The sequence below is a fragment of the Dama dama genome, chromosome 30 (assembly GCF_033118175.1).
Source record: "Dama dama isolate Ldn47 chromosome 30, ASM3311817v1, whole genome shotgun sequence".
Classification (NCBI taxonomy): Eukaryota; Metazoa; Chordata; class Mammalia; order Artiodactyla; family Cervidae; genus Dama; species Dama dama.
In genome coordinates, this window is record NC_083710.1 from 71,332,976 (window position 1) to 71,346,923 (window position 13,948).

The 13,948-nt window shown below is 40.2% G+C and overlaps 1 protein-coding gene across 1 annotated transcript; it reads right to left on the reverse strand.

Annotated features, from left to right (window-relative positions):
- Positions 1-1,440: 1,440 nt before the first annotated feature.
- LOC133049120 (large ribosomal subunit protein uL30-like) lies at positions 1,441-2,237 on the reverse strand. Its single transcript, XM_061133025.1, has one exon. The coding sequence runs from the start codon at positions 2,134-2,136 to the stop codon at positions 1,510-1,512; it is 627 nt and encodes a 208-aa protein (XP_060989008.1). The 5' UTR covers positions 2,137-2,237; the 3' UTR covers positions 1,441-1,509.
- Positions 2,238-13,948: the final 11,711 nt, after the last annotated feature.

Genomic DNA, 13,948 nt, shown 5'->3' on the forward strand with positions numbered 1-13,948 from the left:
CTCTCCCCACCTCTGGCTCTGACCCTCTTTGTGCCCTGAGGAATCTGCTGCTCAAGCAAGAACACCCCCAGGCTTCAAGTTCAAGCTCAGACCACCCTCTTCCCACCCATAGACAGCTGCATCTTGACCACCTGTCCGGCTGGGAGAGGGTCCCCAGGAGGGAGGCCTGCATTCGCGCTGGGAGCAGGGATGTTAGGGTCCAGGTGCTCAGAGCACGGCCTGGAGGGGGCGGGGCTCCAGGTGGCCACACCCCCTGGTCCTCTCTGGCAGCCTGCACCTGGGGAGGGTGCAACCACAGAATGACCCGAGCAGGGCCTCTAGACCAGCGCTTCTCTAACTACAACATGAACAGAACTCTCCTGGAATCTGGAGATTCTGAGTCAGTAGGTCTCAGGTAGAGACAAGATTCCACATTCCTAACAGCCTCTCTGGCAAGCCAATACTGCTGGCCCACAGGCCACACTTAGAACAGCAGAACCCTAGGGAAGGTGGGCGGAGTTTTCCTGTAAAGGACCAGGAAGTCCATTTCCAGGCTATGCTGGCCTCATGGTCTCTGCTGGCCTCAAGCCCTCAGCTCTGCTGGCAAAACACAAATGTGGCCACAGATAAACGTCAATGAATGAGCAAGGCTGTGCTCCAATGAAATCTTATTTTTAGACACTGAATTTTGAATTTCATTTAATTATCCTATGACAAAAAAGTATTCTTCTTCTGTGCATTCTTTCAACTATTTAAAAATGTAAAAATTGGGGATTCCCTGGTGGTCGTGGTTAGGACTTGGCACTTTCACTGCAGGGGTCTGGGTTCAATCCCTGGCTGCAGAATATCTTGCAAGCTGGGTGGTGTGGTCAAAAAGATTAAAAATAAATACAAATATAAAAAATGTTCTTAGCTGGCATGCCATACTAAAACAGTGGGCCAGTCGTGGCCCCAAATTTCTAAAATATAAGAATGTTTTAACATAGCCACAATACCAACATCACACATAAACACGATTAGTAGTAACACTTTATATTATCAAGTACCTTTTCAGTGTTAAAATTTCTAATTTTCATAGAAGATAATTCACCACAGTCTTAATATATAATCACTGTATCCCGATCTGTCCTTTTATCCCTCCCCTGTCCACAGAGTACTCAGTGGCTTGCACCCCCATAAACGTCATATTACATTTCACCAATAGATGTCACTATAATCTTTACCTTTGCTAACTCCCTTTGACAGTTATAGAAAATATCATTTGTATGCAATTTGCAATTATAGGTGAATATATGAACACAAAAATTGAAAATAAGCTGTTTACTCTGTGTAACACGTGTAAAATTTCACTACATTCCAATTTAAAAGAAAAATTTTTGATGTCAAATTTCCATTTGTTAAAAAAGAAAAAAGGAACATGGGAAGCCTCTGTCTCTGTATTGAGGATTACTTTTCTTTTTTTTTTTTTTTTCAATTTGTTTCAATTGTTTATTAACGGACCAGATTACAAAAATAATCCTGGTAGATACCTTAGTTCATCCTTCTAATAAGCCTGTTGATCTGGTCTTCCCTGCTGCCAGCATCTCCACCTTCTACAAAATGGGTGGTCTTTTTCTTCATTCCACCTCGTGGAGAAGACAATTTAAAGGGCCACAGGAAGTTGTTTGCTTCTTTGAAACGTTTTCCAATGGTATAGATCTCATGAATCAGATCCTCCATGCAGATGATTCCGTATTTCCCAAGAGATCGAGCAATCAATGCGTTGTCTGTCAGGGCAATTCGCTTTTTGTTGATTTTGCCATAACCACGCTTGTAGATCAATTCATTTACAGACTTCAGATTTGGGTACCCCCATGCAATGCATGGCTCCACAATTCTCAGCATGTTAATTGATGCCTTGTTGAGCTTCACAAAGGTGCCACTGAAGACCTGCCGGAGGCGAAGGAGCTGCAGCACCTTTCGAACCTTCGGGCTCACACCGTTGATACCTCTGATCCTGATGACAAATGCCAATTTGGGTTCCGCGGGTACATAGAAGTTGCCAGCTTTCCGTGCCATCCGAGCCATTCGAATTTCGGTTCTGTACATCTGCCTGTATTCCTTGTGGTAATGCTTAGCTTTTTCATAAATAAGCTTCCTCCTTGCCTTTTGAAGCATCTTTTGGGCAAACTTCTTTCTCAGGCGCTTGATCTTAAGCTCTGCGAAATTCTTTCACTTTTTCTTAAGGGTTTCTGGCACAGCAGGAACCTTCTTTTTCTTCTCTTCTGCACCCTCCATGGTGCCAGCCGGGAAAGAGCTGAGGATTACTTTTCATAGCTCAACATATTTAGTGTTAAATAATGGAGGCCCTTATGTTTTTTATATTCTTCTGCTTAAGAACAAAGCAAATAGGATCTATTTGTACAATTGATCTACGTGTTAAATACCCATTACAAATGTACTGTCTGAATTGTATTGTGTTCCTACCTCTGAATGAAACAGTTTCTTTTCCAAACTTGGTCTAAGTGTGTTCTGAAGAACAAGGAATCAGGATCTGAGATTACCACGGAATCTTTAAGGCCCCCCTCAGCTAACAGCAGACTGAAATCTCAGTATGAAATCACCCCACAATGTGATGGTTTTCTGTGCAGTTTGCCATCTTTCTGCCAATGATCTTCCCTTTTTCCCTTCACCCCTACCCTGCAATGAACATAAACTACTAAAAAATATCTAACTACTGATTAATAATTAATATTTCATTTTCATTCAAATATTTTACTTTTATATACCGATGCAATATTAAATAATGCAAATATTTCAATTGCAGAAAACCCAAATTGTGTAGTTAATCCTCTTCTTTTCTGTCCATTAAATATAATCAGCAAATGTTTATTGAGTACTGCTATGGCCAAACAAGATATTGTTTTTTTGCTCAGTTAGGTCTTCCACTGGAATTCACATCTTGTAATTTCCGAGAAAGAAGTTAGCAACCTTAGGAAATTAGCCTGTATTATGTTTCTAATGGGCAGCATATATGGCTCTTTCCAGCAGATGTCATAGTAATTCTGTCATTTGTCATCCTTGCCATCTATATTCAAGTGAACACAATACTAGAATGTCCTTTCTGTTCTGAAAATCAAGTCCTCTGTGGAGGGCAGGCCCTAAACCTTGCTCTTGAAAGTTAGTTCTTACCAGATTTACCCCAAGACCAACATCTTCTTGAGATGGGGCAACTATAGCAAACTACGGAAGGGATCTGGACTTTTAAGAATTATTATTTTAATTGCTTACCTAGTTCAGTAGTATGGTCTGAAACTTACCAGAAATCTGTACTTGTCAAAAGTCTTTCCTATGAATTCTGTTGAAGATGAAGCACTTTTGCAAAAACAACCAAGTACAACAATGTTGTTGTTTTGTTCTTTAGTCACTAAGTCATCTCTGACTCTTTGTGACCTCATGGACAATAGCCTGCCAGGCTTCTCTGTCCATGGGGTTTCCCCATCAAGAATCCTGGTGCACTGGGAAGACCCAGAGGAATCAGGTGGAGAGGGAGGTGGGAGGGGGGATCGGGACGGGGAATACTTGTAAATCCATGGCTGATTCATGTCAATGTATGACGAAAACCACTACAATATTGTAAAGTAATTAGCCTCCAACTAATAAAAATAAATGAAAAAAAAAAAAAAAAAAAAAAGAATACTAGAGAGGGTTGCCATTTCCTCCTTCAGGGAATCTTCCTGACCCGGAGATAGAACTTCTGTCTCCTGCATTGGCAGGCGAGTTTTTACCACTGAGCCACCAGGGAAGCCCCAGTATAACAAGTTGTTGTTCAGTCGCTAAGTCATGTCTGACTCTTTGCAACTTCATGGACTGCTGCATGCTAGGCTTTCCTGTCCTTTACTATGAGCTATGCCGTGCAGGGCCACCCAAGATGGACGGGTCACGGTGGGGAGTTCTGACAAAATGTGGCCCACTGGAGAAGGGAAAGGCAAGTCACTTCAGTATTCTTGCCTTATGAACCCCATAAACAGTATGAGTACAACAGTAAGTGTTTATAAATGAGAAAAGACATTCTTCTAAGTACATGTGCCTGCTGCAGAGCTTGATATACTCTTTCTCTTGTTCATCTGTCTTATGTAAGTTGAATTTCCACAGCCCCAGCCAGAGAGTCTGGAAAGGTAGAAGAAAAAGGAATTTTCCCCTCTCCTACATAGTAACATATACATAATGTAAATATATCATTTAAATAATTTTTTTAGTGTACTGTTCTGTCACTTTAAGTAACATTCACATTATTGTACAGTGGTGAGTACCATTCATCTCCATAAATTTTTCATCTTCCCCAGCTGAAACTCTGCATCCATTAAACAACTCCCCCTCCCTATCTCCTGGCAAACACCATTCCACTTTCATTTTCTATGAATTTGACTACTCTAGGTACTGCATATAACTGGAATCACAGTTTTTGACTTTTGGTAACTCAAAACTTCTGGACACCAAATATATGGGCTTTTCTCCCACACTAACCAATTCTCCAGCTCTCCAGACAACAACTACGTCCTCAATTTAAGACAATTCTGACACTGTCTACCTGGAGTTAGTGTCAGATTCCATAGGTTAAGGACTTAGTCCTTCAAGACTGCCCGCCTTCCCAACTTCTGAAGCCAGTCACGAGTCTAGGTGGTTTACCTGTGCTTCTCATTGACTACTTATAAATGGAGATTCCCACAACATCCTTCCCAGGTTTGGTTTTCTAGAGTGGTTCACAGAGTTCAGGAAAACAGTTTATTACAGAAGGAGTCAACTCAGGAACAATCAGCTGGAAGACATGCATAGAGCAAGATATGGGGGAAGAAGCATGGTGTTTCTAAGACTCTTGGTGAGTCACCCTCTCAGGCCCTCCACATGTTCACCAACCCGGAAGCACTCTGAATCCCACCCTTTTGGGTTTTTTTATGGAGGCTTTATTACTTTGTTGTTGTGTCTGGCTCTTTGTGACCCTGTGGACTGCAGCATGCCAGGCTCCTCTGTCCTCTAGCATCTTCTGGAGTTTGCTCGGTTTCATGTCCATTGAGTCAGTGATGCCATCCAACCATCACATCCTCTGCCACCCTCTTGGCATACCTTCAGTCTTTCCCAGCATCAGGTCTTTTCAAGTGAGTCAGTTGTTCACATCAGGTAGCCAAAGTATTGAAGCTTTAGCTTCAGCATCAGTCCTTCCAAAGAATATTCAGTGTTGATTTCCTTTAGGATTGACTGATTTGATCTCCTTGCTGTCCAAGGGAGTCTCAAGTCTCTTCCAGCCCCACAATTCGAAAGCAATTCATCAGTGCTTAGTCTTCTCTATGGTGCAACTCTCACATCCATACATGACAACTGGAAAAATAGTAGCTTTGACTATACAGACCTCTGTTGGCAAAGTGATGTCTTGCTAGGTTTGCCATAGCTTTCTTTCTAAGGAGAAAGTGTCTTTTTTAATTTCATGGCTGCTGTCACCATCTGCAGAGATTATGTAGCCTGAGAAAATAAAATCTGTCACTGCTTTTACTTTTCCCCCTTCTATGTGACATGAAGTGATGGGACCAGATGACATGATCTTTGTTTTTTGAATGTTGAGTTTTAAGCCAACTTTTCCACTCTTCTCCTTCACCCTCATCAAGAGGCTCTTGACTTCCGCTTGGCTTTCTGCCATAAGGGTGGTGTCATCTGCATATCTGAAGTTGTTGATATTTCTCATGGCAATCTTGATTCCAGCTTGTGATTCATTCAGCCTGGCATTTCACATGATGTACTCTGCATAGAAGTTAAATAAGCAGGGTGACAATATACAGCCTTGTTGGTCTCCTTTCCAATTTTGACCCCGTCAGTTGTTCAGTGTCCACTTCTAACTGTTGCTTCTTGACCTACATACAGGTTTTTCAGGAGACAGGTGAAGTGGTCTTATACTCCCATCTCTTCAAGAATTTTCCACAGTTTGTTGTGATCCACACAGTCAAAGGCTTTAGTGTAGTCAATGAAGCAGAAGTAGATGTTTTTCTAGAATTTCCTTGCTTTCTCCATGATCCAATGAATGTTAGCAATTTTATCTCTGTTTCCTCTGCTTTTTATAAACCCAGCTTGAACATCTGGAAGTTCTTGGTTCACATGTTGCTGAAGCCTAGCTTGAAGGATTTTGAGCATAAATAGCCTTACTAGTTGGATAAGGCAATGGCACCCTACTCCAGTACTCTTGCCTGGAAAATCCCATGGACGGAGGAGCCTGGTGGGCTGCAGTCCATGGAGTCACTACGAGTCGGACATGACTGAGCGACTTCACTTTCACTTTTCACTTTCATGCATTGGAGGAGGAAATGGCAACCCACTCCAGTACTCTTGCCTGGAGAATCCCAGGGACAGGGGAGCCTGGTGGGCTGCCGTCAATGGGGTCACACAGAGTCGGACACGACTGAAGCGACTTAGCAGCAGCAGCAGCAGCAACCTTACTAGTAAATAAAAAGAGTGCAAATGTATGATCGTTTAAACATTCTTTGGCTTTGCCCTTATTTGGGATTGGAATGAAAACTGACCTTTTCCAGTCCTGTGGCCACTGCTGAGTTTTCCAAATTTGCTGACATATCGAGTGCAATACTTTAATAGCATGGGTCATTATTGCATATGTGAGTGCATGCCTGCTTAGTTGCTTCAGTTGTGTCCAACTCTTTGTGACCCTATGAACTGTAGCCCAACAAGCTCCGCTGTCCATAGGATTCTCTAGGAAAGACTGCTGGAGTGGGTTGCCATGCCCTCCCCCAGGGTATCTTCCTGGCCCAGGGATCGAACCTACATCTCCTGTGTCTCCTGCATTGCTGGCGGTTTCTTTACCACTGAGCCACAGGGAAAGCCTGGATCATTACTTAGGCATACTTAAATAAAGCATTGACTTTGGTATGCCTGTCTTCTCCCTGGAGCTGGATGTGGGGCTGAAAGTTCCATCCCTTTAATCAGGTGTTTAGTTTCTCTGACAAGCAGACTCATTCACAAGAACTCAGGTGTGGTTGAAAGGGGTTTGTTATAAAAACAAAAGGCACCTTATTACTCCACTCTTGGAGCTGTTTCCCCAGTGGCTCAGTGGAAAAGAATCTACCTGCAATGCAGGAGACCTGGGTTTGTATTCCCGGGTTAGGAAGATACCCTGGAGAAGAGCATAGCAACCCACTCCAGTATTCTTGCCTGGATAATCCCACGGACAGAGGAGCCTGGCGGGCTGTGGTCCATAGGTTGCATAAGAGTTAGACACGACTGAAGTGACTTAGCATACCCACACATGTGTCAGGAATAACATGAAAATCAAATATATGTTTCTAATTATAAATTCACAACTACACAGTCTTCAAGGTTTTTCCATGCTACAGTATGTGTCAGAATTTCCTTCCTTTCTAAGGCTGAATGATATTTCACTTTTATGTTTATACCACACTGTTTCTTCCTTTCAGAAATAATACTTTTGAATGCACTTATTTTCTTCAGATACATCTTGACATATATATTCAGATTGGTTTCATATATAAGGAAAAAGTCTGAAACTATTTCTTTCTTGTACTGATATTCATTTATTAGCTTATTTTAAAATATTTATTTAAGGGTTAAACAAAATAACATTTATTTCTATCTCCAGCAGTTTTCTCTGTGAATAGTAAGTTGGCTGTTGAGTAACTGTCCTTCATGCCAGGAGAAGAATGTGCTTTGGTTTTTCATCTTCCCTCTCTTATCAAGACAGGATTTCTGGCAGTATAATAGACACTAGGGAGTCTGGGGTTGTCATCTAAGTGGCCAGTCATTTATGGTCACCTCCACTGGCCAGTATTGGCCACTAGCTCTGTGCATCTCAGGCAGTGGAGGAAGAATATTCCCCATGTTGGTCCACAGACACAGAGAAACTTTTTTGAGTCACAGTAAATGTTTTCAGAAGTTGTAGTGTCCTCTTCTTTCTGGCAGGGTGTGGGTATCCTTGTCATGGCATGTGTTTCCTAAGACCTCCTATGGACAGGGTGTTGAGTGGGCACTTGAGTCCCAGGGAGCAGTCCTTCTCCATCTGCTTTAAGAAGTCCATGGTCCAGGTGTGGTGAACCAGTGCAGATTCGGCAATAACTCTTAACTTTCTTTTTTTTAACCGAAAACAGAAATAACAGGATTCTTTCTCTCTTGTCTCCTAAAGATTAGTCTACATTTTATTTGTAATTAAGTAGTGAGTGACTGGCATCTAGCAGATACTCAGAAATACTGCTGGTAGGTAGGTAAGAGCTGTTCTCATGTAAAGTGTGACCAAATAATCTAATTATGACCAAAAATCTATTCTACAATAGGTAATCATATAATCAGTGCCATTTTTAGCCTTTACATATAAGATATACTTTACAATTGTGTTTTCTTGGCCTGGGCAATTAAAAAAAATACACATCTCTGGTGCACAGGTTGATTTTTCTGCTGTTGTGATCATACTGGCCCTGGTTCCAGGGTCTGGAGAACACAGAGTTCCAATCATGACCTTGGTAACCCCACTTTAACTTACTCTGAGGCAACCAAACTGTCCTATACACATCTTTCCTTCTGGTTCTAACTTTCATCAAGCACATCAGAAATGTTGACACAATGATTACTCTTTGACTTTTGATTGGTGACTTTAAAATAATATCCGAAGGTTCAGAAAGAGGTAGCCCAAAGTGGCAGAAAGTTCATGGGGTTTGAGGCCAATACCTGGGTACAAATCTTGTGCTTTTCCCATTTTGGAGAATTCACTTCACTTTTCTCTAAACTTTATTGTCTATAAAAAGGTAATAATACATACCTTATAGTAGTATTGCAAGTATTTAGTGAGATAACAAAAGGGTATATTTACACATTCAGTAAAGGGCAGCTATTGTTACTGAATAAAAGCTGTTGTGTTTTATGAAACAATTGACTTAAATGATATAACATTTGGTCTGAAGCATAATTTTAGACTGACTCTAAATTCCTTGAAATGTTGTATTATTGGTACATTTTTCATGTGAATATTGGCATTTCACTTGCTATTTGCTGCTGAGAAAGCTAATATCAGCCATGGTTTCATTTAGTAACAGTTTTTATTCTCTCAAAACTATCTTCTGAATTTCATAAAACCTCTATTAATCTGTATACTGTATACTATAATCTGTATACTGTATACTGTATATCTGTATACTGTAATTAAAGCATGTCTTAAAAAGAAATTTTTTTTTTGAGGAAACAAAGTTTGTTTGGGTTTTAAATCACCCACAATCTCACAATACAGAAGTAAATAATCATTGCTATCACTTTGGAATATTTTCTTCTGATGTTTCTTGTTTCATAAATTCTTGTATGTAATTGATATAATGGTTTAATGTCACTACACACATATTTTCTGTTGTCTTAGTTTGGGTTCCCTGAAACTAAATTCTAAGACATGAATTAAAAAAAATGCAGTAGGTTATTTGGGAGGTGGTCCCAGAAAATACAGTTAATGGGGAAGTAAGATAAGAAAGTGACTGAAGGCAGCAAAGATTATATTATCAAGCAAGTTCCCAGGATGCACTATGGAATACAGTCCTGCTGGGAAAATTTAGGAGACAGTGTGAAGCACAAGCTTCAGGGTTTACTTCCCTGAGTGAGTGAGTTGGGGTATTTATACACCAGCTCCTGTCTGTCTGTTGACTGAAGGCTGCCAGGGGAGGAGAGCAGGAGAAGACATTAAATTCCCCAGCACTCCTGGCTGCCTTGTACTTTAGCAGAGCTGACTCTGGTGGCAGACATAGCCCTCAGGCAGAGTTGAAGGAAGTCAGGCTAGTGTGACATGGAAGGAACCGGGGTTTATGGGCAGACGCTGACAACATTAACTCACCTGTGTTATTAAAAGCTGACTGTAGAAGAGTCCTCAGTGTGGATGAGTACCTCCTCAAGATTTACGCTCCTGCAGTAACTTCTTTTCTTATTTTCTGTTCCTCCTTATAGCAAAATTTCTCACAGGAGTTATGTACAACCACTGTTTCCACATCTTCACACACTGTTCTCCACTCAACATGTTTTATAAGGCTTATATCACTCTCTCTTTAAAACACTACTTTTATTAATTTGCCACAACCCTCCATTTTGCCAAAAACACTTGTTACGCTTGTCATCAACCAGCCTCTCAGAAGCACTGATTCCAGGTCTTCCTTCTAGAAACACTGTCTTCACTTCTGTGACTGCACAATTCTCCCACCTCAGTCTCCTGGGGTGGGTTCTCTACCTGCCAATGGTGGAGGGCTTCAGGACTGAGTCTTTAGTGTTTCCCTCCCTCTCTCACCCTTTTGGTTTGTTTATATGTGTCTTATACCCATAATTAAAATTCTTAAGTATAGGAAAATGTCAACATTTTATAATCTGTTTGGGATAGATATACATTTAAAAAATAAAATTTGTGAATACCTTTTGCATTCTTCAAATATTTCATGTTAAAAAAGAGAGAAAATTTTGCTAACCAGTTAGGAACACTGATAAAGCCATTAGCAAAGCAAAGTACCTTCTGAAAACGTTCACGTCTCCAGCTCTCATTCTTTAGGCAACTTCAGTCTCAAAGAGGAGAACTGAGAACAAGAGGCATCCAAGTTGCCAAAATCATGGGTCCAAATTCATTATTTTATTCCTAACAGAGACCCTCAGATCTTTACTTAAAGACTGTTAAATCTTAACTTTACAAGGTATGTTAAAACTAGTACAAAGTAAAATATTGTCAGAAGAACAAAGAGAAGAAAATTGTAAAAAAAAAAAAAAAAGACATGAAAGTTTTAAAAGATAAATGGTTTCTATTAAATGTATATAAGTAAATCCACAAATTCTTATACCTCTGTTTCATGGGGCTCTGAGAGTATTGTTCCAAATGGCACAATACTCTATGATGGTAATAATACCAAATAATCAATAACGATTGTTATCATACATGTCAACAATAATGATTGTTCCAGATACTCTAAGAATGGGGGTGCATCAGTAACACACTTTAGAAAAAAGCCCATTAAAGACAAGTCAACATTATTTTTTGTTTTAATATCAAAACATAACAGACACTATTTCTGTTGTCCACATTATAATGAAATCTTTTATGCAAAAGTGTCTTTAAGGATGGGAATCGCAGACATAGTACAGGTTGTAAGCTCTGTTAGCATATGAAATATACATTTCATTTAGATGCAATTTGCCACTTTTATACCCACAGTTTCCCTGAGAGTGCAGTTGCAAGTAGATTGTCTAAAGGGAATGAAGGGAAATCTCTTATTAGAAAACAAAAAAGAGTTCTAATGTTCTTTATTTTCAGAAAGAGTACTTCAGCTTTTAAAGCTCTGAATGTTAAATAATGCACCTATGCATACGCAAAACACATTAAATGTTAATAGCAAGCAATGCAAATGAATTTTATAAATGTATTTCTTACCTCAAATTCTGTTTCACTTAGTTTGACAGAAGTCACATTAAAAATATTTTGATGAAGGGGAAATGGCCCACTGATGGTTATTTGAAAGGGATGGAAAGGAGATTATGATAAGTTTGGTAATGCTTTATAAATTACTTCCTAAAAATTTACAAGAGAAAGGTTAAGTTTGGCCCTCTGCTTTTCTTGATTGTGTTGAAGAAAGCTGTGTCTCTATTAGATGGTGTATAAACCTGTGCAATTCTCTAAGGGGTCGATGGGGGGATATTTTGTTAATATAGACCCTCAGTCTATAACCGGAGAAGGCAATGGCAACCCACTCCAGTACTTTTGCCTGGAGAATCCCATGGATGGAGGAGCCTGGTGGGCTGCAGTCCATGGGGCCTCAAAGAGTCGGACACGACTGACGCGACTTAGCAGCAGCAGCAGTCTATAACTTAAAAAAAAAAACTCTCTCCATTTCCTGTATTATAACATTCCATAGTTTGGATATATAAAATTCACTAATATGTTACCAGAATTTCATAGATTTTTCCTCCCTTTTTCTTCCTTTCTTCCTCTTTGTTTTTTGAAGGGCATGTACAGAGATTTCCCCTAACTCATATCCCCATGCTCCACATCTGCCAATTACCAGCATTCCCCACCAGAGGGATGTGTTGGCAACATCTAATGAATCTACACTGACACATCATGTCTACCAAGCTCCATAGTTTATCATAGGGTTCACTCTTGGTGTTGTACATTCTGTGAGGTTGGACAAATGTACAATGACATTTCCATCATTTTGGTATCATACATAGTATTTTCTTTCTCCTTAAAAATCCTCTGTGCTCCAGCTATTCATCCCTCAACCTTTCTACCACCTGCTAGTAACTGCTGATCTTTTCATTGTCTTCATGATTTTGCCTGTGTGATGATATAATGTAGTGAGACTTATAAACTATGTAGCCTTCTCAGGCTGGCTTCTTTCCCTCAGTGATAAGCATTTAAGTTTCTTGCATGTGGTATCCTAACTTGGTAGCTCATTACTTTTTAGTGCTGAATAATATTCCACATCTGGATGGACTAATTTATTTATCCATTCATTTACTGAGGATCACTTGGTGAACTCCAGATGTTGTGAAATATGATTAAATGTTGGAGAATGAAATGGCAACCCACTCCAGTATCCTTGCCTCAAAAATCCCAAGGACAGAGGAGGCTGGCAGTTTGAAGTTCACGGAGTCACAAAAGAGCTGGACATGACTTACTAAGGAGCAACAATAATAATTTATTTAAATGTACTATAGGTATTCCATCAACTAAAAAGAAACCACATCTTTCCCTTCAAAATTAAACATATAATCAACAGACTTACTTCCCATGAGCATCCAAACCAGACTGAACAGGAACCTCCTTTCTTCTACTTCATGCTCTGTCCATCTTGTGTTAATTGCATGGTCAGTAATATCATCATGCTAATTTTATCCATCTTCTATTCATTTATTTTAAGAAAACCAGGAAAATGTATTGAAACACCCACATGACTCTACCAAGAAGTGCCGCTGTAAGCAGAGACGGCTGTTTTCTGGAAACTGACCAAGTAGACTGATGGGCAGAGATGGGTGGCAATGCTTGATAGCCGAAGGATGAAATTCTAAATGTGAAATAAGAAAAGTGGTTTCAGGATAGCAGAGTAATGGTTACAGTCCTATAGGACATACAGAGGTGTGGTAGAAATAGCCTCCCTGGCTGTTTTGATTAACAAATGAAGACCTAAGTTTCATGACTGCTGAAAAATGCTAAGTGATGTGCACATACACACATCATTTTTGGTGCTGCTGCTGCTGTTGCTAAGTCGCTTCAGTTGTGTCTGACTCTGTGCGACCCCATAGATAGCAGCCCACCAGGCTCCACTGTCCCTGGGATTATCCAGGCAAGAACACTGGAGTGGATTGCCATTTCCTTCTCCAATGCATGAAAGTGAAAGGGAAGTCACTCAGTCGTGTCCGACTCTTCGTGACCCCATGGACTGCAGCCTACCAGGCTCCTCCATCCATGGGATTTTCCAGGCAAGAATACTGGAGTGGGGTGCCATTGCCTTCTGCATCATTGTTGTTGAGAGGGGTGCAAACTTTTGGTCCAGAATTTGGTATGAATCTAGAGAGAGTGGCATCTCTTGTGGGATACAAGCAAGCTATACTACCTTGTTGGATTCTGAACTGTGTATGGATACATACATGGGGTTAAATGTATCGGTACAGAACAGCTCTTTGAAGAGGTGGCACCTCAGGCTTTCTGACCAAAACCGTCATCTTTGGGCCAAAGGCCAGCCGCCTTTTTCCACTTGCTTCTTATCTAGAGTTACCACCTGATCTTCTGTCCACAGAGCTATAAAGTGAACCCCATGTCTCATTTTAAATTTTATAATTACCATGTTAAAAAGGAAAAAGGAACTAGTGGAATTGATATTAGGAAGATGTTTTTAAACCTTCATGTCCAAATAATATTACTTAAGCACATAATCAAATATAAAGTATTATTAGTGAGACCAACAAATATTTTGTA

Coding starts and splice junctions, on each gene's coding strand:
- LOC133049120 (XM_061133025.1), bottom strand. CDS start 2,136: ATGCTTCAAAAGGCAAGGAGGAAGCTTATTTATGAAAAAGCTAAGCAT.